The 25,049-nt window shown below is 43.6% G+C and overlaps 1 protein-coding gene across 1 annotated transcript; it reads left to right on the top strand.

Moving 5' to 3' along the window:
* The first annotated feature begins 16,425 nt into the window (after positions 1–16,425).
* LOC118095223 (vomeronasal type-2 receptor 26-like) lies at positions 16,426–24,428 on the top strand. Its single transcript, XM_088654842.1, has 5 exons — positions 16,426–16,604; positions 17,305–17,596; positions 20,059–20,286; positions 22,060–22,186; positions 23,414–24,428. The coding sequence occupies exons 1-5, from the start codon at positions 16,426–16,428 to the stop codon at positions 24,313–24,315; spliced, it is 1,728 nt and encodes a 575-aa protein (XP_088510968.1). The 3' UTR covers positions 24,316–24,428.
* Positions 24,429–25,049: the final 621 nt, after the last annotated feature.

The raw sequence follows: 25,049 nt of genomic DNA, 5'->3' as shown, positions 1-25,049 counted from the left end.
CCTTTCTAGTTTGTGGCTCTTTGATGTCATCTCTTTTGATGATTTGTCACCAAATGAACGGGTATTTGTATGAGGTCTACATTGATACCTCGGTTTAAGTACACAATTGGTTCTGGAAGTCTGTACTTAACCTGAAGCGTACTTAACCTGAAGCGAACTTGCCCATTGAAAGTAACGGAAAGTGGATTAATCCGTTCCAGACGGGTCCACAGAGTACTCAACCTGAAGCATACTTAACCCGAAGTATGAGTGTAATTGGTTGTGGAAGTCCGTACTTAACCTGAAGCGTACGTAACCTGAATCGAACTTTCCCATTGAAAGTAATGGAAAGTGGATTAATCTGTTCCAGACGGGTCCGCAGAGTATTCAACCTGAAGCGTACTTAACCCGAAGTATGAGTGTAATTGGTTCTGGAAGGCCATACTTAACCTGAAGCATACTTAACCTGAAGCGAACTTTCCCATTGAAAGTAATGGAAAGTGGATTAACCCATTCCAGACGGGTCCACGGAGTACTTAAACTGAAGCGTACTCAAACCAAGGCGTACTTAAACCGAGGTATGACTGTACTGGGATCTCACTCACTGTGAATTTTGCACAGTAGTAGACAACTATGTCTTCTGATTTCAGGCGGTTCATTTGCAGATAGAAGGTGTAGGTGTCCTTAGAGGCTGTGAATCACCCTCAGATTGTAGGGGAATAATAATCAGTGTAACCATAGAGTACATCATGAACAAGCCATTTCAATCTTTCTCCAGGTTTTTGTTGGAACCAATCCACCCAGTAGTTGTCAGTATCAAATCCAGTGACACCAACAGTTCAACTTATGGGATTCTCCAGGTTTCTTCAATGCTGTAGATTCTGACTGGGTCAGAATTCTCTGTGTGAGGCCACCTGGAATGAGGGAAAGAGGAAGAAGAAATAGCTGTCATATAAAAACCCATTATAAAACCCAGACTGAGTGAAGGAAGGAATAGAATGGAAAGCCCAACACACACGAGGAAGAGGCAGCAAGTGCAATAAGCATGGGAAAGAAAGACTGCATACTGGGTTTCCAAAGGACCCTGTGCGCCTTGCCAGGAAGTCTATGTGAAGTGAGAGGCTTTGAGGGTTTAAGTATGGTTGGAACTCATCATTCTCATGGGTTTGCATAAATCGGTGAGCGTTGGAAGAGAGTGTATTAATAAGATCAAAACTTTTCACATACTTTTCTAATGCATGCCTAAAACAATTGTGACATAGATTGGATTACATGCACCTCAACAAATGTAAGAAACCCATATGATTACTTGAATTACATAGGTGTGTTTATATACACACCTATGAAAAGTATAGCAGAAGGTAGAGTTCTTTAAAAGAAAACAACAGAACAATAATATATTTATCAATCTGTTTTACTCTGAACTCCTAAGGGGATGTGTGAGGAAGAAAAACAGTTCATCTTTCTTATTTGGGTCTTGCTTATTATTATTATTATTATTATTATTATTATTATTATTATTATTCCACCCTTCATCAAGAGATCACAGGCCAGTTTACAGACTAAAACACAAGCATGCAATATACCGTGTTTCCCCTATTTTAAGACGTAGTCATTATATAAGCCATAGCAGGATTTTAAGCGTTTAGGAAATAAAAGCCATACCCTGAAAATAAGCCATACCTCCGAGGAGCGAGACCGCTGAGTGCCCCAGCCAGCCAGCGGGACCCAGCACGCTGGCCGCGGCAAGAGTATAGAAAAGCAGTGCCCTGAGCCTCTGGGAGCAGGCAAGAGCAGGAGGCGGCTTGCCAGGTCGGCATCCAGCAGTGCGCGCGGAGCACCCCGAGCCTCTGCGAGCAAGCCACCGGTTCCAGTGGCGGGGCGGCAGGCCGCCTCGGGCAGGCAAAAAAAGAGAGGCCAGGCTGCTGGCTCGGGCGCGCGGAGCACCCCGAGCCTCTGAGAGCCAGCAGGACGAGGAGGAGGCTTGCCGGGTCGTCGCCCAGCAGCGCGCGCGGAGCGCCCCGAGCCTCTGAGAGCCAGCAGGACGAGGAGGAGGCTTGCCGGGTCGTCGCCCAGCAGCGCGCGCGGAGCGCCCCGAGCCTCTGAGAGCCAGCAGGACGAGGAGGAGGCTTGCCGGGTCGTCGCCCAGCAGCGCGCGCGGAGCGCCCCGAGCCTCTGAGAGCCAGCAGGACGAGGAGGAGGCTTGCCGGGTCGTCGCCCAGCAGCGCGCGCGGAGCGCCCCGAGCCTCCGGCAGCCAGCAGCAGCAACAACAATCCCAGAGGCTCGGGGCGCTCCGCGCGCGCTGCTGGGCGACGACCCGGCAAGCCTCCTCCTCGTCCTGCTGGCTCTCAGAGGCTCGGGGCGCTCCGCGCGCGCTGCTGGGCGACGACCCGGCAAGCCTCCTCCTCGTCCTGCTGGCTCTCAGAGGCTCGGGGCGCTCCGCGCGCGCTGCTGGGCGACGACCCGGCAAGCCTCCTCCTCGTCCTGCTGGCTCTCAGAGGCTCGGGGCGCTCCGCGCGCGCTGCTGGGCGACGACCCGGCAAGCCTCCTCCTCGTCCTGCTGGCTCTCAGAGGCTCGGGGCGCTCTGCGCGCGCTGCTGGGCGACGACCCGGCAAGCCTCCTCCTCGTCCTGCTGGCTCTCAGAGGCTCGGGGTGCTCCGCGCGCCCGAGCCAGCAGCCTGGCCTCTCTTTTTTTGCCTGCCCGAGGCGGCCTGCCGCCCTGCCACTGGAACCGGCGGCTGCAGAGCGGAGCGCTCCGCAGCGCCAGGCGGAGCACAGCGGCCTGGCCTCTTTTTTTTCCTTTTTTGCCTGCCGCCCCGCCACCGGAACCGGCAGCTGCAAAGAGGAGCGCTCCGCAGCACCAAGCGCTCGGAGCGCCCTGCAGCGCTGGGCGGAGCACAGCGGCCTGGCCTCTTTTTGTTTTTTGTTTTGCCTGCCGCCCCGCCACTGGAACCGGCAGCTGCAGAGAGGAGCGCTCCGCAGCGCCGAGGGCTCGGAGCGCCCTGCAGCGCTGGGCGGAGTGCAGCGGCCTGGCCTCTTTGGTTTGGGTTTTTTTGCCTGCCGCCCTGCCACCGGAACCGGCAGCTGCAGAGAGGAGCGCTCCGCAGCGCCGGACGAAGCACTGAGCCAGCGGCCTGCTGCCTTGGTGCCTGGACCCAGCTGCTGCTGCAGCGCCGCACAGAGCGCCCAGCAGCACCCCAGCCAGCTGCCTGCCCCTCCGAGGAGGCCTTAAGGTACAAGACATCCCCTGAAAATAAGACACCGTGTGTTTTTTTGAGTAAAAAAAAGAATAAGACGGTGTCTTAAAAAGGGGAAAACACGGTAATAATATCTCATTGGAAATAATATGAGGGAAATAAATGGCTTTGATTTATACAAGGTGCATAGAACATGGCACAGAAGCTGGGAACTCTGAAAGTGTTGAATCTATTTGCTCCAATCCCCACAGTGGATGACAGAGTAACCTGATTGGGCATATTATTCTCTAAGGGTGGATATTTCTCACACCCAGAAACCCCCTCATTGAAGAAATTTGCAAAAATTAAGTTTCCTCCCCTAAAATGGATCACCCTACCCCAGCATCCAATTTCAATAAAGGTTTTAGAGAATGAGAATATAGAGAATAATTAGCTTGCCAACATGGCCAAATGGAACTGGGAAAACTCTCCATATAATCCCATTCACTTCACTTCAAATTCGAAGTATGCTAACACCTCCCGTTCTCCATTTTCAGTCCACCATTTATTCAATGATGCCAACACCTTCAGCGTGTTGATGTTTTGCAGTGTTTTGCTGTCCTTTTTTTTAACCTACCTAAGTACCAAGGGAAAATACATGGTAGCTGTGGAGATTTTCTCCATCTTGACCTCCACTGCTGAGTTACTGGGTTGTAATAATAATAATAATAATAATAATAATAATAATAATAATAATGCTACAATATTGTGCTTGTGCCACATTTTGATCTCAAAGGAGCAGCTACTTAGGAGCATTCGTGTTTCCATTATGGTCAGCAAAGGGTCAAAGGATGAGGAGGAAGGGAAGAAAAGAAGTGGAGAGAGCAGGGAATAAAAGTGTGAGGGAGGGAGTAGAGGGGAGGGAACTGTGGAAAATGCAAGAAAGTGTGAGAGAGGAGGAATTGCTTGGATGTGAGAGGGTGAGGAAGAAGACTGTAGAATAGAAGAATGCGAGAGAAAAGAGAACTGTTCATTTATATGAGGGAGGAGAGGGAAAGAAGAGGAATAATTGGTACCTTTATCCACCTCTGATTACTGCAGGTGGCAAGGAAGGATTGTATGTACAATTGGGAGTGTAGAAAGGAGAGGACAGGGTACTAGTTGTGGTAATATGGTGGGCACTAAGGTGATGACTTTTTCAAAAAAAAATCTCGAAAATTATTTCCTGTAGCACAAACGGATGAACTTTTGCCTGTTAATGACTAAAATGAGGTACATTCCACTGAAATATTTAAAAAGGTCATGCACAAACTGTTTTTTAAAAAATTTTGTATGCCGTTTTACCATTTCATAAAATTGTATTAATAATTCTATATATATATTGTATCAAATTTGGACACAACACCACATTCCACCATGGGGAGTGTTCTTAGCAACATAGGGTATACAAATCTCACACCTGCACAAGGTAAAAGCCCCTTTCTGGGACCTCAAAACTCAGCCAGCAGACCCTACCGGGCATGCTGGGAAAAGAACCTACAGGAGAGGTAGCAAAACATCGTCCTCTAGCGACGTCTATACTGTTACCACAGCTTAAAAAAGTTTCCTTGTGTGTTTGATGACCCTATATAATGTTGTATATATGTGACTCTAAAGCTTGGGTTCAGTTTATATCTGCTTTCAGTGACCAGTGACTTCAAAAATGGTCAAAAAACTGATAAATAAAATTTTAAAATAATTTTGTGCATGAGGTTTTTTTTAAACAAATCTCCTTGAAAGTAAGATTTTATCTAATCTTTAATGAAAGCTCATCAAATTATGATACAGGGAAATGAGGTTGTAAAAAAGTCATCACCCTAGTGGGCACATAAGTATTGGCTGCCTTGAATGTTTCAGAACTGCTGTTTTCTACTGGAACAAGAAAACTGGAGCAATTCACCATAGGCAGAAGATAAGCCAAAGAATGAAGGCTGTGGATAGTTGATCCTTGTATGTTCTGTAACTAGTTTTTCTACCGTAGTTCATGGCCCTTTGGTGCCCCCTCTGGTTATTTGTCACAAAATGAAATGTTTTTGTCTGAGGTCTAGTGGGATCTCACTCACTGTGTGTCTCGCACAGTAATAGATTGCTGTGTCTTCTGCTTTCAGGCTGTTCATTTGCAGATAGAAGTTGGAGCTGTCAGTTGAGGCTGTGAATCGCCCTTGGATTGTAGGGGAATAATAAGAGCTCCCAGCTTTATAGTAGTGAACAAGCCATTCCAACCCTTTTCCAGGTTTTTGTCGGACCCAGTCCATATAGTAGCTGTTAACATTAAACCCAGTGACAGCACAGCTGAGTTTGTGAGATTCTTCCGGTTTCTTCAGTACTGGATCCAACTGGGTCAAAGCAATTTGTGTGAGGGTGCCTGGAATAGGAAGGCAGGGAAAAATAGCTGAAATAGGAAAAGCAACAGCCCACAGTTATCACATGAAACCCACAATGAATTAAGGAAGGAGCAAGATCTCAACATACATGAGAAAGAGGCAGCCAGTGCAATGAGAATTGGCAGTAAAGACAGCATAATGGTGGGATCGTCTGGATCAGAAAGAGACTTAATGTGCTGTTGCAGAAAGTCTGGGTGAGGTGCGAAGCTTTGAAGGCTTAAGGAGGACACTACTTTCTGCAACTTTGCATAAATCAGCGAATATAAGAAGGGAGGAACCAATGTAATATGGAATCATATATCTTGCCTTTTCATCAAGTGCACATTTAAAACATCTATGCCACGGATTACATAGAATGCACATTAACAAACGTATCAAACTAGATGGGTAACATAGGCACTCTGCAAAATTATTTTTAAAAAAGAACAGTAGATTTTCTTAAAAAATAAAAAAAAGAATATGTGTAAAATGACTGGTTCAAATGGAATAAAAATTGACACTAGATCTCTCCTTCCTGTCTTGTCCTGACCTTGCCATGTCCCCTAGAATGGTTATTTGGGGGTCCTTATGCCAGATTTAGATAATTGAGGCTCATTTCAGCCACCTGGATTTCTGCTGCACCTGGGCTGCTTAGATAGGATGCCATGTCTCAACTGAGTGGATTTGGGAGACGCGCTGCTTTCTGGCTGGTCTCATTCACCCCATTGTATTCTGCTTCTATGAAAGCACACAAACACTTCAAATCAATTAATGTCCAATAATGTTTCCAGTTGGGATAAATAGCTCAATGTAGAATGATGAATAGAGTTGCCAGACTCAATAGAGGACAGGACTTCTGTGCCTTTAATTGCCCTGCTCTCTTTTGAGTCTGGAAACCTTAAAGAGAAACCAGCAGACCCTTTGCTTGGAAATAAAACAAAGGGTCTGCTGGTTTCTCTTTAAGGTTTCCAGACTCGAAAGAGAGCAGGACAATTAAAGGCACAGAAGTCCTGTCCTCTATTGAGTCTGGCAACCCTATTGATGAAGGAGGAATATCTTCAGCAATTGCTCAATAGACAATAGAGAAGTTGCTTGTCTGATATATAATGGTGAGGAGTTTCAAAAGGTAGGGGCCGCCCCACTAAAGGACCAAACAAAATTAAAAAAAAAATTCCTTCCAGTAGCAACTTAGAGACCAAATAAGTTTGTTGTAGGTATGAGCGTTCACTTCTTCAGATACTTCTTCAGACACTTTTGCATGCACACGAAAGCTCATACCAATAACAAACTTGGCTGGTCTCTAAGGTGCTACTGGAAGGAATTTTTGAATTTTGTTTCAACTACGACAGACCAACACGACTACCTACCTTTAACTAAAGGACCAAACCTGTATTGTGCAGAAGGGGCAACCTCATTGGTTGCTATCTGCAGAAGTTAGGTTATGTCCTACCTCCCCTCAACTAATCTAACTAGGCGTAGAAATCTGCATGAGAAGGCCTTAGCACAACATCCACAATTGCAGCCTAATGTGCCTTCAATCTCCAACAGCACAAAATATCATGAGAAAACTGCATTAGAGAAATGGCCTTCCTAGACATTGTTAAAGAAAAATGTATAGAATGTATTTTGTCTTGGAAGGAAGCTGACAAGCTCTATAAGAGAAAGGCACAGATGAGGGAAATAAGGGGAGGGCACTGTCTCAGAGCTGTTCTTTTGCATCAGACAATATTAGAGCAACTCACTGCAGACTGGAGTGTGGCCAGTAAATGAAATCGGTGGACCATTGATCATTTGTGGTTTGTGGCTTTCTGGTTTGGTGCCCTTTGGTGCCCCCTCTGGTTATTTGTCACAAAATTAAATGCAGTGAAGGGTTTTTGTCTGAGGTCTAGTGGGATCTCACTCACTGTGCTTCTCGCACAGTAATAGACAGCCGTGTCTTCTGTGTTCAGGTTGTTCATTTGCAGATAGAGGTTGGAGCTGTCCGCTGAGGCTGTGAATCGCCCTTGGATTGCAGGGGAATAATAATTGGTCCCACGAGTATACTACTCAGCAAGCCATTTCAATCCTTTTCCAGGTTTTTGCCGGACCCACTCCATAACTTCTCTATTAACATCAAATCCAGTAACAGCACAGGTGAGTTTATGGGATTCTCCAGGTTTCTTCAATACTGGGTCCGACTGCGTCAGAACTATCTGTGTGAGGACACCTGGAATTGGAAGCGGGAAATAGATGAGCTAGAAAAAGCAACAGCCCACATGAAACCCACATTAAATGAAGGAAGGAATAAGATGTAGACATAAAGTGCAACGCACATGAGGAAGAGGCAGCCAGTGCAATAAGCATTGGCAATAAAGATGGCATAGTGATGCAATGCTCTGGCTCTGAAAGGGACTTAATGCGCTGTTCCAGGAAGTCTGGGTGAGGCTTGAGGCTTTGGGGGCTTAAGTAGGAGGGCCAATTTCTTGTAGCTTTGCATAAATCAGTGAACATAAGAAGGGAGAGTATTAATACGGAATCCAAATGCTACACATCTTGCCTTCACATCAAGTGTGCCCTTAAAACATCTATGACATAGATTCGATGGATGCACATTAACAAAATTATCAAACCCAAATTGCTACCTATATTAGATGATCCATGAAATCTTTGTATATGTTTTTAATAATAAAACAGTAGGTGATTTTAAAGGGGGGGGAACCCAATATACATATCAGACCAATCTGAATGGACTAAGGATTGATCCTGGCTCAACTGCACTGGCTACCAATTAGTTTCCGGGCCTAATTCAAAGTGCAGGTGCTGATCTATAACACCTCGTGGCTCAGGACCTCAAGGCCTTAAGGACCACCTCTACTGTATGAACCAGCCTAGTCCCTGTGCTTGTCACAGAGCTGTTCTTTTGCATCTGACAATATTAGAGCAACTCATTGCAGACTGGAGCATGGTCAAAAAATGAAATCGGTGGACCATCGGTAATTTCTGGTTTGTGGCTTTCTGGTTTCTTGCCCTCTGCTGCCCCCTCTGGTTATTTTTCACAAAATGAAATGTTTTTGTCTGAGGTCTAGTGGGATCTCACTCACTGTGTCTCTCGCACAGTAATAGACCGCTGAGTCTTCTGCTTTCAGGTTGTTCATTTGCAGATAGAAGTTGGAGCTGTCAGTTGAGGCTATGAATCGCCCTTGGATTGTAGGGGAGTAATAAGAGCTCCCAGCTTTATAGTAGAGAACAAGCCATTCCAACCCTTTTCCAGGTTTTTGCCGGACCCAGTCCATATTGTAGCTGTTAACATCAAACCCAGTGACAGCACAGGTGAGTTTGTGAGATTCTCCAGGTTTCTTCAGTACTGGATCCGACTGAGTTAGAACAATTTGTGTGAGGGTGCCTGAAATAGGAAGTCGGGAAAAATAGCTTAAATAGGAAAAGCAACAGCCCATAGTTATGACATGAAACTCACCATGAATTAAGGGAGGGGAAAGACCTCAACATACATGAGAAAGAAGCAGCCAGGGCAATGAGCACTGGCAGTAAAGGGAGCATAATGGTGGATAGTCTGGATCAGAAAGAGATGTAATGTGCGGTTGCAGGAAGTCTGGGTGAGGTGCGAGGCTTTGAAGGCTTAAGAAGGACACTACTTATTGGAGATTTGCATATATCAGCAAATATAAGAAGGGAGGAACCAATGTAATATGGAATCATATATCTTGCCTTGTCATCAAGTGCACATTTAAAACATCTATGCCACAGATTACATAGAATGCACATTAACAAATCTATCAAACTGGATGGGCAACATAGGTAATCTACAAAATGATAAAAAAAATAACAGTAGATTTTGTTAAACAAATAAAAAAATGTGCACCAGACTGCTTCAAATGGAATAAAAATTGAGACTAGGCCTCCACTTTCTGTCTTGTCCTAGCCTTGCTATAACCCCCAGAACAGCCCTTTGGGGGTCCTTATACCAACTTTAGAGCCTCCAGGCTTAGTTCTGGTGTATTTTAGTGTATTTTAATATTTCTGTTGGAAGCCGCCCAGAGTGGCTGGGGAAACTCAGCCAGATGGTCGGGGTATAAATAATAAATTATTATTATTATTATTATTATTATTATTATTATTATTATTATTCTGCCAGCTGGATTCCTGCTGCACCCGGGCAGCTCAGATAGGATGACATTTCTCCAGCTGAGTGGATTTGGGTGATGCACTCCATTGTGACCCCATTCAACCAAGTGTCTTCTGCTCCAGGACTCCTGGCTAAGAAAGCACATATATACATCTCAAATCAATTATTGTACATTAATCTTACCAGCAGCAATCAATACCTCAATTTAGAATGTTTAAGGAAGGAGGAATGTCTTTAGCAATTGCTGAAAAGGCAATGGAGAATGTTTTTGTCTGACATACAAGGTCGAGGAGTTCCAAAGGGCAGGAGCCACCACACTAAAGGACCAATTTTGCATTGTGCAGAATGGACATCTTCATTGGTTGGTATCTGTAGGGGTTAGGTTATGCCATACCTCCCCATAATCAATCTACCTAGGCCAGTGATGGGCAACCTTTTGAGCTTGGTGTGTCAAAATTTGCCAAAAAACCGAGCATAACTCGGGTGGTGTGTCACTTCGAGAAAAATATATATAATTTCACGATATTTATAGTTTAAATAACGAAAATGAATAATTGTAATATATAACTGTATTTAATAAATAAAAAAACTAATTATTTAACCAAACCAAACCAAAAAACCCCTTATTTATCACAAAGTGCCCGAGTTGTTGAGCTTTTTTTGGGGAGCTGCTGACCAAAGTTTTGGAGGTTTTTTTGGGGGGGTGCAAAAGTTGCTTTGCTTTGGGGGGGGGATACCCCAAAGCTACTGTGCTTTTTTGGAGGGAAAGAGAACAGAAATAAATGGCGAATAATACCTCCGCTGGAACTAACACACAGCACTGACATAGTCTGCCAAAGCACCTCAAAAAAGCACAGAATGGGTTAAAAAACAAACACTGTTACACCCAATCATAGGTTGCCAAAGCACCAGAAAAAACAGCACAGAAAGGGTTAAAAACCAATCTCTGGCTACCAGCAGCAACAACAAGAACAAAAAAGGATCCAGGTTTTAACAGCGGAGACAAGCTGTAGCATGAGGAGGAGTGGGAGAACAAATTGGGGGGGGGGGACAACAGCTACAACAATGTGAATGGGCCGATGGGGGGCGTGCCAGCAGTGAGGGCTCTGCGTGTATCGTCTGACACGCATGTCATAGGTTCACCATCACCATAGCTGCCAAGTTTTCCCTTTTCTCATGAGGAAGTCTATTCAGCATAAGGGAATTTCCCTTAAAAAAAAGGGATAACTTGGCAGCTATGACCATCACTGACCTAGGCATACAAATCTTCATGAGAAGGCCTTAACAGAACATCCACAATTGCAGCCTAATGAGTGCCTGCAGTCTACAACAGCACAAAATATAATGAGAAAAAGTTCACTACAAAAACTGCCTTCCTAGACATAGTTAAACGAAAATGTACTTTGTCTTAGAAGGAAGATGACAAGCTCTCTCAGAGAAAGGCACAAATGGGGAAAATGAGGAGAGGGCACAATCTCAGAGCTGTTCTTTTGCAGCAGACAATATTTGAGCAACTCATGGAAGACTGGAGTGTGGCTAGTAAATGAAATCAGTGGACCATTGATCATTTCTGGTTTGTGGCTTTCTGGTTTGTTGCCATTTGGTGCCCCCTCTGGTTATTTTTCACAAAATGAAATGTTTTTGTCTGAGGTCTAGTGGGATCTCACTCACTGTGTGTCTCGCACAGTAATAGACAGCCGTGTCTTTTGCGTTCAGGTTGTTCATTTGCAGATAGAAGTTGGTGCTGTCCGTTGAGGCTGTGAATCGCCCTTGGATTGTAGGGGAATAATAAGAGCTCCCAGCTTTATCGTAGTGAACAAGCCATTCCAACCCTTTTCCAGATTTTTGCCGAACCCAGTCCATATAGTAGCTGTTAGCATTAAACCCAGTGACAGCACAGGTGAGTTTGTGAGATTCTCCAGGTTTCTTCAGTACTGGATCCAACTGGGTCAAAGCAATTTGTGTGAGGGTGCCTGAAATAGGAAGACAGGAAAAATAGCTGAAATAGGAAAGGCAACAGCCCACAATTATCACATGAAACTCACCATGATTTAAGGGAGGGGAAAAACCTCAACATACATGAGAAAGAAGCAGCCAGGGCAATGAGCACTGGCAGTAAAGGGAGCATAATGGTGGGATTGTCTGGATCAGAAAGAGACTTAATGTGCTGTCGCAGGAAGTCTAGGTGAGGTGTGAGGCTTTGAAGGCTTAAGAATGACACTACTTATTGGAGATTTGCATATATCAGCAAATATAAGAAGGGAGGAACCAATGTAATATGGAATCATATATCTTGCCTTGTCATCAAGTGCACATTTAAAACATCTATGCTACGGATTATATAGAATGCACATTAACAAATCTATCAAACTAGATGGGCAACATAGATAATCTACAAAATGACAAAAAATAACAGTAGATTTTGTTAAACAAATAAAAAAAAATCATTGCAGACTGGAGTGTGGCCACTAAATGAAATCGGTGGACGATTGATCATTTCTGGTTTGTGGCTTTTCTGATTTTTTGCCCTTTGGTGCCCCCTCTGGTTATTTGTCACAAAATAACATGTTTTTGTCTGAGGTCTAGTGGGATCACACTTACTGTGAAATGAAATGCAGTGAAGGGTTTTTGTCTCAGGTCTAGTGGAATCTCACTCACTGTGTCTCTCGCACAGTAATAGACAGCCGTGTCTTCTGCTTTCAGGTTGTTCATTTGCAGATAAAAGTTGGAGCTGTCCGTTGAGGCTGTGAATCGCCCTTGGATTGTAGGGGAATACCTATAATTGCTCCCAGCTTTATACTAAAGAACAAGCCATTCCAATCCTTTTCCAGGTTTTTGTCAGAGCCAGCCCATATAGTAGCTGTTAACATTAAATCTAGTGACAACACAGGTGAGTTTGTGAGATTCTCCAGGTTTCTTCAGTACTGTATCCGACTGGGTCAGAACAATTTGTGTGAAGGTGCCTGGAATAGGAAGGCAGGAAAAAAAATAGCTGAAATAGGAATAGCAGCAGCCCACAGTTATCACATGAAACCCACAATGAATTAAGGAAGGAGCAAGATCTCAACATACATGGAAAAGAAGCAGCCAGGGCAATGAGGATTGGCAGTAAAGAGCATAATGGTGGGATCGTCTGGATCAGAAAGAGACTTAATGTGCTGTTGCAGAAAGTCTGGGTGAGGTGCGAGGCTTCGAAGGCTTAAGAAGGACACTCCTTTTTGCAGCTTTGCATATATCAGTGAATGTAAGAAGGGGGGGTATTAATGTGGAACCAAATCTCTTGCCTTTCCATCAAGTGTGCATTTTAAGCCTCTATGCCACAGATTATATAGAATGCACATTAACAAACATATCATATTAGATTGATAGCATAGGTAATTTACAAAATGATTTTTAAAAACAGAACAGTAGATATTGTAAAAAAAAACACAATAATATATGCATCAGACTGGTTCAAATGGAGTAAAAATTGAGACTAGGTCCCTCCTTCCCGTCTTGTCCTGACCTTGCCCTGCCCCCAGAACAGTCATAAGGGGGTCCTTATGCCAGCTTTAGATCCTCCAGGCTCAGTTTAGCCCCTTGGATTGTAGAGTGGTAGTATTTGCTCCCAACACTATAGTAGTGAACAAACCATTCCAAGCTTTTTCCAGGTTTTTGCTGGATGCAGTCCATATAGTAGTGGTTAATATCAAATCCTGTGGCAGCACAGGATCCTTCCGGTTTCTTCAATACTAGATCTGACTCGGTCAATACAACCTGTCTGAGGGCACCTGGAATGGGAACAGGAAAGATGAGATAGAAAAGGCAAGAGCCCATAATTGTGACATGAAAAGCACATTGAGTGAGGGAAAGAACAAGGTGTAAAGCCATACATACATTGGCAATAAAGACGGCATAGTGGTGTGATGGTCCGGCTCTCAAAGGGACTTCATGTGCCGTTCCAGGTATTATGTGTGAAGTGAGAGGGGTGATGCTTTAAGGGCTGAAGTAAGAAGTCCAAGTTCTTGTGACTTTGCATAAATCAGTGAGCATAAGAAGGGAGATTATCAATATGGAATCATTATCATCGATAAGTAATTTATAACATTTTTTTAAAAAAAATATGGACAGTAGACAGTGGTTTTTAAAATATAAAAAGAACAACAATATATGTATCTGTCTATTCTAAGCTGCACTCATAAGACTGGAGTATGGAGAGTTCACCCGTCCCTTTGAAAGACCCAAATGGTGTTGGGGTTGAACTTTTTTTAAAAATTTTTTTTTAAAAAAAAAACAGAAACAAAAAAACACACAACTAGATTTCCATCTTATTGGAAACAACAGGAAATGAGTTGAGCTTCACCAGTTCCCAATCACTAGCTGTTGTTGATGTCTGGGAGATGTTAGGGGACTGGGAAGGTGTAGGAGCCCTCATCTCCATACCCCACAATGGAGGAGAAGGGGACTCTGCCTTGGCATCCGCTTCTCTGAGGATGGAGAATCAATTTTCCCTTGGAGAGGAAAGTCTGATTATTCCAAGGGCCCTTGGTACACCTTCTAAAGGTAATTGCCTGAACAAAAGAATACAAAGGGGAGGAGCCACAATCTTGCAGAGAGTTATATTTGTGTTGAAGTGAGTACAAATTCTATTAATTTTTGTCTTCAGTTAAAATAGCTACTTAGGGGGCAATCCTGTGACAAAGGCTACTAGGGTTAGCAAGTTAGGATGTGGTGGATCTTCAGAGATGTTAAGTCCTCAACTCCAGTTCAGATGAAGATGTTCTGATTTAATTTGATCATCTCATCATAGCTGCCAAGTACCCTGTTTCCCCTGGGAAACCGCCGTATTTTCTTACCGTTTCCCGCAGGTGTCCTGAATGGCAAAATACCCCGTATTCCCCCGGATTACGGAGCTCCTGGCAGCAGCCATGTTCTTCTGGTGCCACACCAGCACCAGAAGTCACTTCTACGCACTTCCGGACATGCGTAGAAGCGATTTCCGATGCCGCTGTGCCCATTTCCAAAATGTCTGCAGCGCCAGAAGTCGCTTGCTGCGGACATTTTGGAAATGGGCACAGCGGCATTGGAAGTCGCTTCTACGCATGTCCGGAAGTGTGTAGAAGTGACTTCCGGTGCCACGGCACTGCTGATCCCAGATTTTTAAATCCAGAACTTGGCACCTATGCATATCATTGCAGCAGAAGCTGGCTGAGCGGCGACCAATGTAAGTCCCCCAAAAGTGACATGGCAGGGATATGACAGGGGGCTTAAGTAACTCTGCTCAGCCCAGTCACAAATTTCACCAGAGGAGATAACACTCCCACTGTGACATATTTGATAGTCCAGGCACAGGCAGGCTACCATCCTGCCTGCCTGGTAAAAAACTGGGGCAAGCAGACAGGGACTGGTGAAGGAGAGTGGGGACAAGCCAGGATGGTGATGTTGAATAAGATGAGAGTAATATAAAAATTGAATTTTCAGAACAAAAAGTGACAAATGGAGATTGCAAACATAATAAAAGTATTAAACAATTATTTAACAAATGATAAACCACATGCCACCACTCCCCCCCAAAAAAAAATGGGGGGGGGGAGAGATTAAGAAAAAATCCCCACACACACAGAGGCCCAAAAACTCTAATCTATCAGAAGACCACCAGGATGAGTGGTACTTTCAAGGTGAGTGATTCAATCATTCTTTCACGGAGGAGAAAAATGCAGGAAAGTGTGATTGTCTGGCACCCAGGGAAACTATTCCCAGACAGTGTAGACAACTAGATGGAGCACTCAATATAAGACAGCTTTCTGTGTTCCCCCAATTCTGTCCTGTAGGAAAATGTCAGAGTCCATCTTCTGTTGTATATTGTGTGTGTGTGTGTGTGTGTGAAATGCAGTTCTGAAAATGCTTCACAGAGGTATATAATTGAAACATTTCTGAACGGAAAGACCATGTCAGTATTGTAGGTTCCAGACCAGATTACATATATGAAAGGGGGGGGAGGGACTCTCATATGTACAAGATCCACAAGCAAATAACACCCAAATCAGTCAAGACATTGAGAGGAACCATGGGAAGGGACACTTGACATTTCCTGTCATAGAAAGGAGATCAAAATTGTATCATTGCCAATTCTAGGCCAAATATTCCACCCTTCTTTCTGTCTTTTCCTTTGGGTTGGGCTTTCCTGTCCTACTGGTGTTTTTTTCGCTGTGGTCACCTGAACCTCCATCCCAGTTACTGTTGCACTAAAATAATAATAATAATAATAACAGAGGAGCGACAGGGTGGTGGAGGAGCAAAAACATGTCATCCCTTAGAAACCATACTTCTTGTGAGGTGTAATTACCTCCTCTGTAATTATCTGGCTCACTGCCATTTATTTTCCTTGGCAAATCTCCACCAACTTTCCAGAAGAGAGTAGGAAAAACAACCTAGACGTAGCTCAATAAAACCCTCCAGTTAGGTCACTGAGAGGTGGGGCGTTTCATTGCACAGTCCTGTTATCACATGCATTACCTGTTTTTGTTTTTGTTTGCAATTGTATAGATATTAAGTTTAAAGGTGATATTCTTCTCTTCACCAAGCATATTGGCAGAGTCAGCTATATCCTGATGTGCATTGTTTGATTAGGGTAGTGTCAGGAAGAAGGCTGCAGATAGGCACATTTGCATCTAGAGATACATTTGCAGATAGGCACATTTGCATCTAGAGATACTTGCTATCAGATGATGGTGTTAGTGGTGTTTCTGCTTCTGCTTCCCCACATGGTGTGCAAAGCAGATACCCTGAAATGCCCAGCAAATGACCCCCTTCCTGTTCCCCATGAATGGTATGAGCCTGGGGACCTCCTCATTGGCGGCATTTCTTCTCAGATCATCTTCTTTTTTCCTGAAGTGTCCTTCGAACAACATCCTTCTAATGATTTGGGCTTTGATCTTCCAAGGTAAGATACCTTCCATCCCATATCAATAGATTATTATTTTTTAATTGCCCAGTAGCACCTTAGAAACCAACTAACTAAGTTTGTTCCTGGTATGAGCTTTCATGTGCATGCCAGGAACAAACTTAGTTGGTCTCTAAGGTGCTACTAGACGAGATAGATAGATAGATAGATAGATAGATAGATATAGATATAGATATTTCTACTGTGACAGACCAACATGGCTACCTACCTGAATCTAATCCCATATCAGGTAAAACAGCTTAGAATTTGTAAGAAATAGAATCCTCAGAAGACACCTATAAGCAATATGTCACCACCAGCACATCTCTATTTAGTTATTTACATTTCATCAATCTCGCCCTTAAGTCCCAAATGAGGCATTGTGGTGTTGGACGACAAATTATCATTCATTATCCATGTCAATGTGATCTATCATTTTCATTTTTTTTATCTCTCCCCAAACCCATCTTCCCCATAACCAACCCTCTTTTTCTATAGTTCTCAAGCATTGTTGAGTTTGTTCTGCTAAATTCCAAAAAAATAAATAAACAAATATGGTGGCGGGAATTTGATGGTATTGCATGGCTTGCTGTCTGAATTAGATCGCTTTACAGAAAGCCTGAACAGAAATGTATTGTGACAAAACAATTCCTTTGGCTTTAGAATTCTCCACTGAAAGAAAATCTAACTCTCATTGCAGTGTAGTGACAAAGTCTTACCAGCATGCCTTGGCCTTGGCCTTTGCTGTAAATGAGGTCAACGAGAACCCAAAAATCTTGCCCAATGTCACACTTGGGTTCCACATCTGTGACAGCTACTATGATGCAAGGATGACCTACCGGACCATTATGGACCAGCTCTTCAATTCACATAGATTTACCCCCAACTACAAATGTGGCACTCAGAAAAAACTCATAGCTGTCATTGGGGGGATGAGCTCTGATATCTCTTTCCACATGGCAGACATCTTAACTCTCTACAAGATTCCACAGGTAACCTCTGTTCATGGAGGAGATATGCTCTCCTCTTGTCATCCTGTTACTGCCTTTGTGGTTCGGGAAGAGGCTGAAAATGACTTGCAGAAAAACAAAGCCTTATTGGCTATTGAAAAAGCAAGGCCCAACTTTTCCAAGAGTAGGACCCCTTCTTTTGCATGTATAATTCAATCCCTGGGAAATAAAAGCTTCTATAAGCACCCAGGACAGCTTTTCCTCCACTTTCATTTCTGTGCAAAGATTTTTGAAAGGTAAGTGAGAGGGTTTTGCCCACCACAAATTGCAACCCATCTCTAAACTATCTGTACATTTTCTTTCAGCTCACATTTGGCTCATTTGCCCCAGAGGAAAGTAGCACAAAGAACTTCCCTTCTTTTTACCGCATGGTCCCAAGCGAAGCCCATCAGTACGGTGGGATTATCCAGTTGCTTCAATATTTTGGATGGACCTGGGTTGGGCTCCTAGCTGCTGCTGATGACAGTGGAGACCAATTCTTGCAGAACCTGGAGCCACTGCTTTCCCAGCACGGGATATGTTCAGCTTTCACAGAAAGGCTCCAGAAACAAGGACGATTCATTTCCCTTGATATTCTGAGCGATATGGCATCAAACATTTATCATTCTTTCATGGATAGAAAAGCCAGAGCAATTATTATCTATGGTGAAAGCATGACCCTTCTGTGGCTGAGCACTTTAGTGCCAATAGCAGATCTGGAATATAGAGGAAATATATCTGTTGGGAAGGTGTGGATTACAACAGCCCAGATTGATTTTTCAGTAACAGGCTTTATAACACGTCGTAATTTTCAAATATTCCAGGGGGCTATTTCTTTTGCTATACATGCAAGTGGACATCTAGGATTCCAGGCTTATCTTCACAACCTAAAACCTTATTGGACACAAGGAGATGGTTTTCTCCAAGGGTTCTGGGAACAGGCATTCGGCTGTACATTTTCAAATCCCAGCATAGCATTGGAGGGTGATAGACCATGTATTGGACAGGAGAGGCTGGAGAATCTTCCTGGACCTGTTTTTGAAATGGACATGACCGGTCACAGTTACAGTGTCTACAATGCTGTCCATGCTGTGGCACATGCTTTGCATTCCATGAACTCGTCTACATTGAAAGATAGAGTGATGGTGGGGAGGAAAAGTTCCAAATTTCAAGATCTCCATCCTTGGCAGGTAATGTTGTCGCCACAGAGCGGCTTCATTGCCAGGAATGTATTCATACATAGAGAAAAAGCATCAAAATGTCTCCTCCTTGAATACCTGTAGAAATTATGCACAGATTAATTATTGATAAAGTCACGGGGGTTTGCATTTCTACCTATACGTGGAACATGGGAAAAGTGAGCTGCAAATTTCTAGTCTTTGACCACTGCAATAGTGTTACTTGCCTCACCCGCTCTGTCAGTGAGTAATCTGGGGGCTGCTTTGCACATCTCCCCAATTAGTTATCTCCTGCTTGGACTACTGCAATGCGCTCTACGTGGGGCTACCTTTGAAGGTGACCCGGAAACTGCAATTAATCCAGAATGCGGCAGCTAGACTGGTGACTGGGAGCGGCTGCCGAGACCACATAACACCAGTCCTAAGAGACCTACATTGGCTCCCAGTACGTTTCCGAGCACAATTCAAAGTGTTGGTGCTGACCTTTAAAGCCCTAAACGGCCTCGGTCCTATATACCTGAAGGAGCGTCTCCACCCCCATTGTTCAGCCTGAGATCCAGCGCCGAGGGCCTTCTGGCGGTTCCCTCACTGCGAGAAGCAAAGCTACAGGGAACCAGGCAGAGGGCCTTCTTGGTAGTGGCGCCCGCCCTGTGGAATGCCCTCCCATCGGAGGTCAAGGAGATAAACAACTACCTGACATTTAGAAAACACCTAAAGGGAAGTTTTTAATCTATGATATTTTAATGTATTTTGGTATTTGTTGGAAGCCGCCCAGAATGGCGGGGGAAACCCAGCCAGATGGGCAGGGTATAAATAATAAATAATAATAATAATAATAATAATAATAACCATCAAGCCACCCAATAGTGTGGGAAGACCTGATCACCTGTTATGTCAGCCATCTGGGAGTGCTTTGCTTCATTGGGTGAGAATGGATATGTAGCCGGCTTTCATCCAAGTTTTACTAACTTGGACCGAAGTCTTATTTGAAGGCCATTACCTCTATGTAGCTTCATGCCATGCAGATAGAATGTGAGTGGTAGGGGAAGAAAAATGAAAACAACATTTGTTGAACATGCTAAGGCATCTTGGACAGCAGAGGATGGCTTCATCAAACCTTCTCCTGTAAGGACAGGAGAGTAGAAGAGATGTGGACAAGATCTATGCAGGGTCTTGGTGGCACACTCACACTAAGCTTCAAGGTCTTGTTATTTATTTGATGTGTGCAGACATTTATCAGCACATCAGTTATATTAAACTATTGTCTCCTTTCCCCCTGTCAACTAGCTCCACCAATTTCTTCAAGGCACTTCATTTAACAATGCTGCTGGGGAGATAGTGACTTTTAATAATAAAGGGGAATTGCTTGCAGGATTCGATTTAACAAATTTGGTCATATTTCCAAACACCTCCTTTCTTCGAGTAAAAGTTGGACAGGTGAATCCCAATGCCTTTGAGGGGAAAGAATTCACCGTCAATGAATCATCAATTGTGTGGAGCAGAAATTTTAACCAGGTTGTGTATTCTTGGGCATATTGGTGTGTGTGTGTGTGTGTGTGTGTGTGTGTGTGTGTGTGTGTGTGTGTGTTCCATGCAGCAGAATGGATAATATTGATATTGGTATTGGGGTTGTATGCTTCCTTTGGTGAAGCCTACAACTCTTACATTCCCTTTATCACCTATCCCAATATCACATTTGTATACTAAACAGCTCCAGTGCTGGTTCGCAAAAATGTTAACATACAGAATGCAAGCAATAATTCCACACATTAAATCACACAACAGCAAAACTCCAGCTAAAATCTGTATGAACACATAAACAATTTAAGGACAACATAAAACTGTCTAAAAGAAACTTGGTGGGCAATGCTGAAGCACCAGAAGGGAGAGAACAATAAGGTATTCAAGAAGGTGCTTGGCTGTTAATATTGTTTGGGCAAAGCAAAACTCTTTGGAGAGGAGAATCAAAAAGTGGGGTGCCACCACCAAGTAGGCCCTCTCCTCTGCTTCGTTTCATCAGCTGGGACAGGGTCATGGGAAAGGGTCTGCAAAGAATGATTATCTAAGCAACCTGGAGGGGGGAAAGTAATTTAGGGCTTTAACACTGAAAATGGATTGTGAATAGCTCTACCAAGATCAGTCTGTATCAATAAAATGTGGAACTGCCAATATCATGATACCATTTTGCAAATTTATGGTGTGACCACACTAAGAATATTGTGTGCATTTAAAATGTAGTAATGGCTACCCATTTGGATAGTTTGAAGTGGGATTAGACAAATTCATGGAGGATGTGACTTGCAAGCTGCTAAACATGTTGGCTATGTTCTACTAACAGCGCTAGAAGCGGTGTGTCTCTGGATCTATGCTACTGTGAATCATAAGTGAGAAGAGTGCTGTTGCATTCAGGTCTTGCTTGTGGGCTTCCCATGGGCCTCCAGGAGGCTACCATGCAAAGATGATGCTGGTCTAGATGGGACATTGACCTGACCTAGCAGGCCTCTTATTAAAAGAAACATATATATGTTCCTCACAACTATTTTGTACAGAAGTGAAGCACTTATGAATAATATTTTTTTGTTGGGCTGTGGGAGTCTGAAGAAGGTTGTTTATGGCAACCAACAAGTTGGCCAAAAAGAGTTCCTATTGGATTAAGCCCCTGACATTTCATTAATTGTTAGGTTGCCTTCAACCAAGACAATTATGCAAAAATGGCATTTGTCATTGTAAGGGGGAAGGCCTATAGTGAACAGACCCTCCTCATCAGGTCAAGTTCCTCTCAGAGCAGTAAGTCCAGTAGCGGATCAGATTACAGGAGTCAGGAAGCAGAGAGGAAGAGACAAGGCTCTAGCAGCGTCAAAGAGCCTCCACACCGAGTAGAGAGGGAGGCAGAGGGGGAGGAAATGATGGGAGATCAGTCAGGGGGACGGCCCTTCCCCCCAACGCCTGAATTGACAAGGGGGAGGCACTTTGGAGTTCCCAAGCTGTTATGTTGGGCGTGAAACAGAAAGAAGCCATTGCGCGGTTCTGACTCAGACTAAGCAGACATGCTTTCCAGGCACTTTGCACTGTAAATAGAATGCACAATAAAAAACATCTTAAAGACAAGCAGATGTGGAGCGTCGTTACTCAAGAGTAGCCGCAAGAACCTCTGACAGTCATGATTAGGAAATAAGTAGCTAACTCATGTTTCACATTCTTCTATGTTGACTGATCAGTTGTTTCCTTGTGTATCAGTTATTGAACAGAAGCGTTCTGAATTTATCTGACTGTTTTGTTTATTGATAGGTACCTCCCCATTCTGTATGCAGTGACTCCTGCCCCCCTGGCTATCAGAAGAAAAAGAAGGAGGGGGAGAAATTTTGCTGCTACGACTGTGCCCAGTGCGCAGAAGGGAAGATTTCACACCAAAAGGGTGGGTGATGTATTGCTGCAAATATGACCAGTGTAAATGGAGATAAAATTTCTTGCAATATATTTTATGGGTAAAAGGTTAGGGCTTTCCGACCAGAAGGTCGGCGGTTTGAATCCCTGCGACGGGGTGAGCTCCCGTTGCTCGGTCCCAGCTCCTGCCAACCTAGCAGTTTGAAAGCACGTCAAAATGCAAGTAGATAAATAGGAACCTCTATAGCGGGAAGTTAAACGGCGTTTCTGTGTGCTGCTCTGGTTTGCCAGAAGTGGCTTTGTCATGCTGGCCACATGACCTGCAAGCTATACGCCGGCTCCCTCGGCCAATAATGAGAGATAAGCGCACAACCCCAGAGTTGGTCACGACTGGACCTAATGGTCAGGGGTCCCTTTACCTTTACATTTAGGTTTAGTTTACACAGTGCAGAGTCATCAAGTGATGAAAAAACAAATACTAAAACTATGGTAAATGCATGTGTGAACCATCCCTTTGCTGAAGAATTGGGAACTTGGCTGTACCAAGGATAATACAGTGGTACCTTGGGTTACAGACGCTTCAGGTTACAGACGCTTCAGGTTACAGACACTTCAGGTTACAGACACTTCAGGTTACAGACTCTGCCAACCCAGAAATAGTACCTTGGGTTAAGAACTTTGCTTCAGGATGAGAACAGAAATCGTGCGGTGGCAGCGGGAGGCCCCATTAGCTAAAGTGGTACCTCAGGTTAAGAACAGTTTCAGGTTAAGAACGGACCTCCAGAACAAATTAAGTTCTTAACCTGAGCTCCCACTGTAAATGACTCAAAATTGTATTTTCCTTTATACAGTACGAAGAGGTGTTGTCTAAAAAAAAGAAAAGCTCCCCAATCCCTTTAAAAGAGATAGATGAATCTTAAATTCAGTTTGCCACATCACATCAGTCCCAAATTACGATTTTCCCCTAACATTTTATAAGCCAAATTTGTGCATGTGGGTGCAGTATTTATGTTTGATATTTTAGTGGTATTTTCCTTTGTTACTTTGAAATGTTAATTAACATAGATGTGGGTGGTGAACAAGGATAAGCAGAAGAATAGTTAGATAATACTAAAATGCCTTTCTTCAAGACCAGCTCTCACACTGGGAACTAATGGTCAGAGACTGCCAGGTCAAAGATCTGTAGGAGTAAAGAAAAACCTCAGTCAACAATAGACTAAGCATGGTTATGTGACCAACATTTTTTCTCTCCCTTCAGACATGGATGACTGTTTCAGATGCCCAGAAAATGAGTATCCGAACCAAGATCAAGAAAGATGCGTCCCCAAGATTATAAATTTTCTCTCTTTTGAAGAACCTTTGGGGATCAGCTTTGCAATGGTTGCTGCTTTTTTAGCAGTGATCACAGCTTTGGTGCTTGCGATTTTTATTGAACACAAAGATACTCCCATAGTCAAAGCCAACAACCGGGATGTCACCTATACCCTGCTCATCTCTCTGTTGCTCTGCTTCCTCTGCTCATTGCTGTTTCTCGGACAACCAACTAAGGCGACCTGCTTTCTCCGTCAATCTGCTTTTGGCACCATCTTCTCAGTTGCTGTTTCCTGTGTGTTGGCCAAAACTGTCACTGTGGTTCTCGCTTTCATGGCTACAAAACCAGGTTCCAACATGAGGAAGTGGGTGGGTAAAAGACTGACCAACTCCATTGTCTTCTCCTGCTCTCTTATTCAAGCAGGCATCTGCGTAGGGTGGCTCGCTAGCTCTCCCCCATTCCCAGACTTTGACATGGTATCGTTAACCAAAATCATAGTAGCAAAATGCAATGAAGGTTCTGTCACCATGTTTTATCTTGTCCTGGGCTACATGGGACTGTTGTCTATCATTAGTTTCACTGTGGCTTTTCTAGCAAGGAAACTGCCAGACACTTTCAATGAAGCCAAGTTCATCACCTTCAGCATGTTGATGTTTTGCAGTGTTTGGTTATCATTTGTCCCAACCTACCTGAGCACCAAGGGGAAATACATGGTGGCTGTGGAGATCTTCTCTATATTGGCCTCCAGTGCTGGGCTACTGGGATGTATATTTTCCCCAAAATGCTACATTATTCTGCTGAGGCCTGACATGAACAGCAGGGAGCAACTAATAAAGAGGAAAAAATAAAGCATCAACTGCCCTTTTATATATATTTGCAATGTGGTATTCATGGAATGTATATCATGGGCTTATTCAAGACTTCAGCTTGGGTTGTTACTATATATGCTAATATATTTTGTTTTGCTCATACATCCTAAGCAAACTAAACCAATATGTGAAATGTTTATATAACTGTGAAGTGAAGAATAAAACCTCCTGTTTATTCTTGGTCAGAAACCCATTTATTTTCTTTTTGTTTTGATGTTCTACCACAGGATGTTCCAATTTGATAGCTGGTGGTTTCCCCCCGGTTTCTAATATTCCGTTTGCACATGTTCCGTTATGGAACTGCAGCTTTTTGATAAATAAAACAACCATGCCATGCTAAATTTCATTCATACCAGTGTGACACAATATCAGATAACTTTGGGTACTACATTTTAAGTGCATGTGAGGTTCTGTTGCCTTATGACTCACCAATTAAAATGGCAAGGAAAAAATGGGTATTTCAGAATTCTACCCCAAATTTCATCACATTATGTAATCCATTAAAACAGTGGGGAAATTATAGCTCAAATCCGCCACAATCTTTTGAGCTAACAGAGTTGCAAACACACAAACACACATTTCATGGAAGCAATTAATATAGGAATGAGTACTAAACTTCAACAAGATACTGCTAGATTACCAGAAATGAATTTTACATTGTATGAAAAGATCACATAAGAAGTGGAACTTAGTAGGAAATGAATTGTTGGAGA

The sequence above is a fragment of the Zootoca vivipara genome, chromosome 12 (assembly GCF_965207765.1).
Source record: "Zootoca vivipara chromosome 12, rZooViv2.hap1.1, whole genome shotgun sequence".
Classification (NCBI taxonomy): domain Eukaryota; kingdom Metazoa; phylum Chordata; class Lepidosauria; order Squamata; family Lacertidae; genus Zootoca; species Zootoca vivipara.
Note: the sequence above shows the minus strand (reverse complement) of the source record. Positions and strands in the feature narration are given on the sequence as shown.

Excerpts from the sequence above, each read along its gene's own strand:
- LOC118095223 (XM_088654842.1), top strand. The coding sequence starts at position 16,426 with ATGGTGTGCAAAGCAGATACCCTGAAATGCCCAGCAAATGACCCCCTT. Across the intron at positions 16,605-17,304 it reads TTGGGCTTTGATCTTCCAAG|TGTAGTGACAAAGTCTTACC; the intron begins GTAAGATACCTT and ends CTCTCATTGCAG. Across the intron at positions 17,597-20,058 it reads CTCTCTACAAGATTCCACAG|CTCCACCAATTTCTTCAAGG; the intron begins GTAACCTCTGTT and ends CCTGTCAACTAG.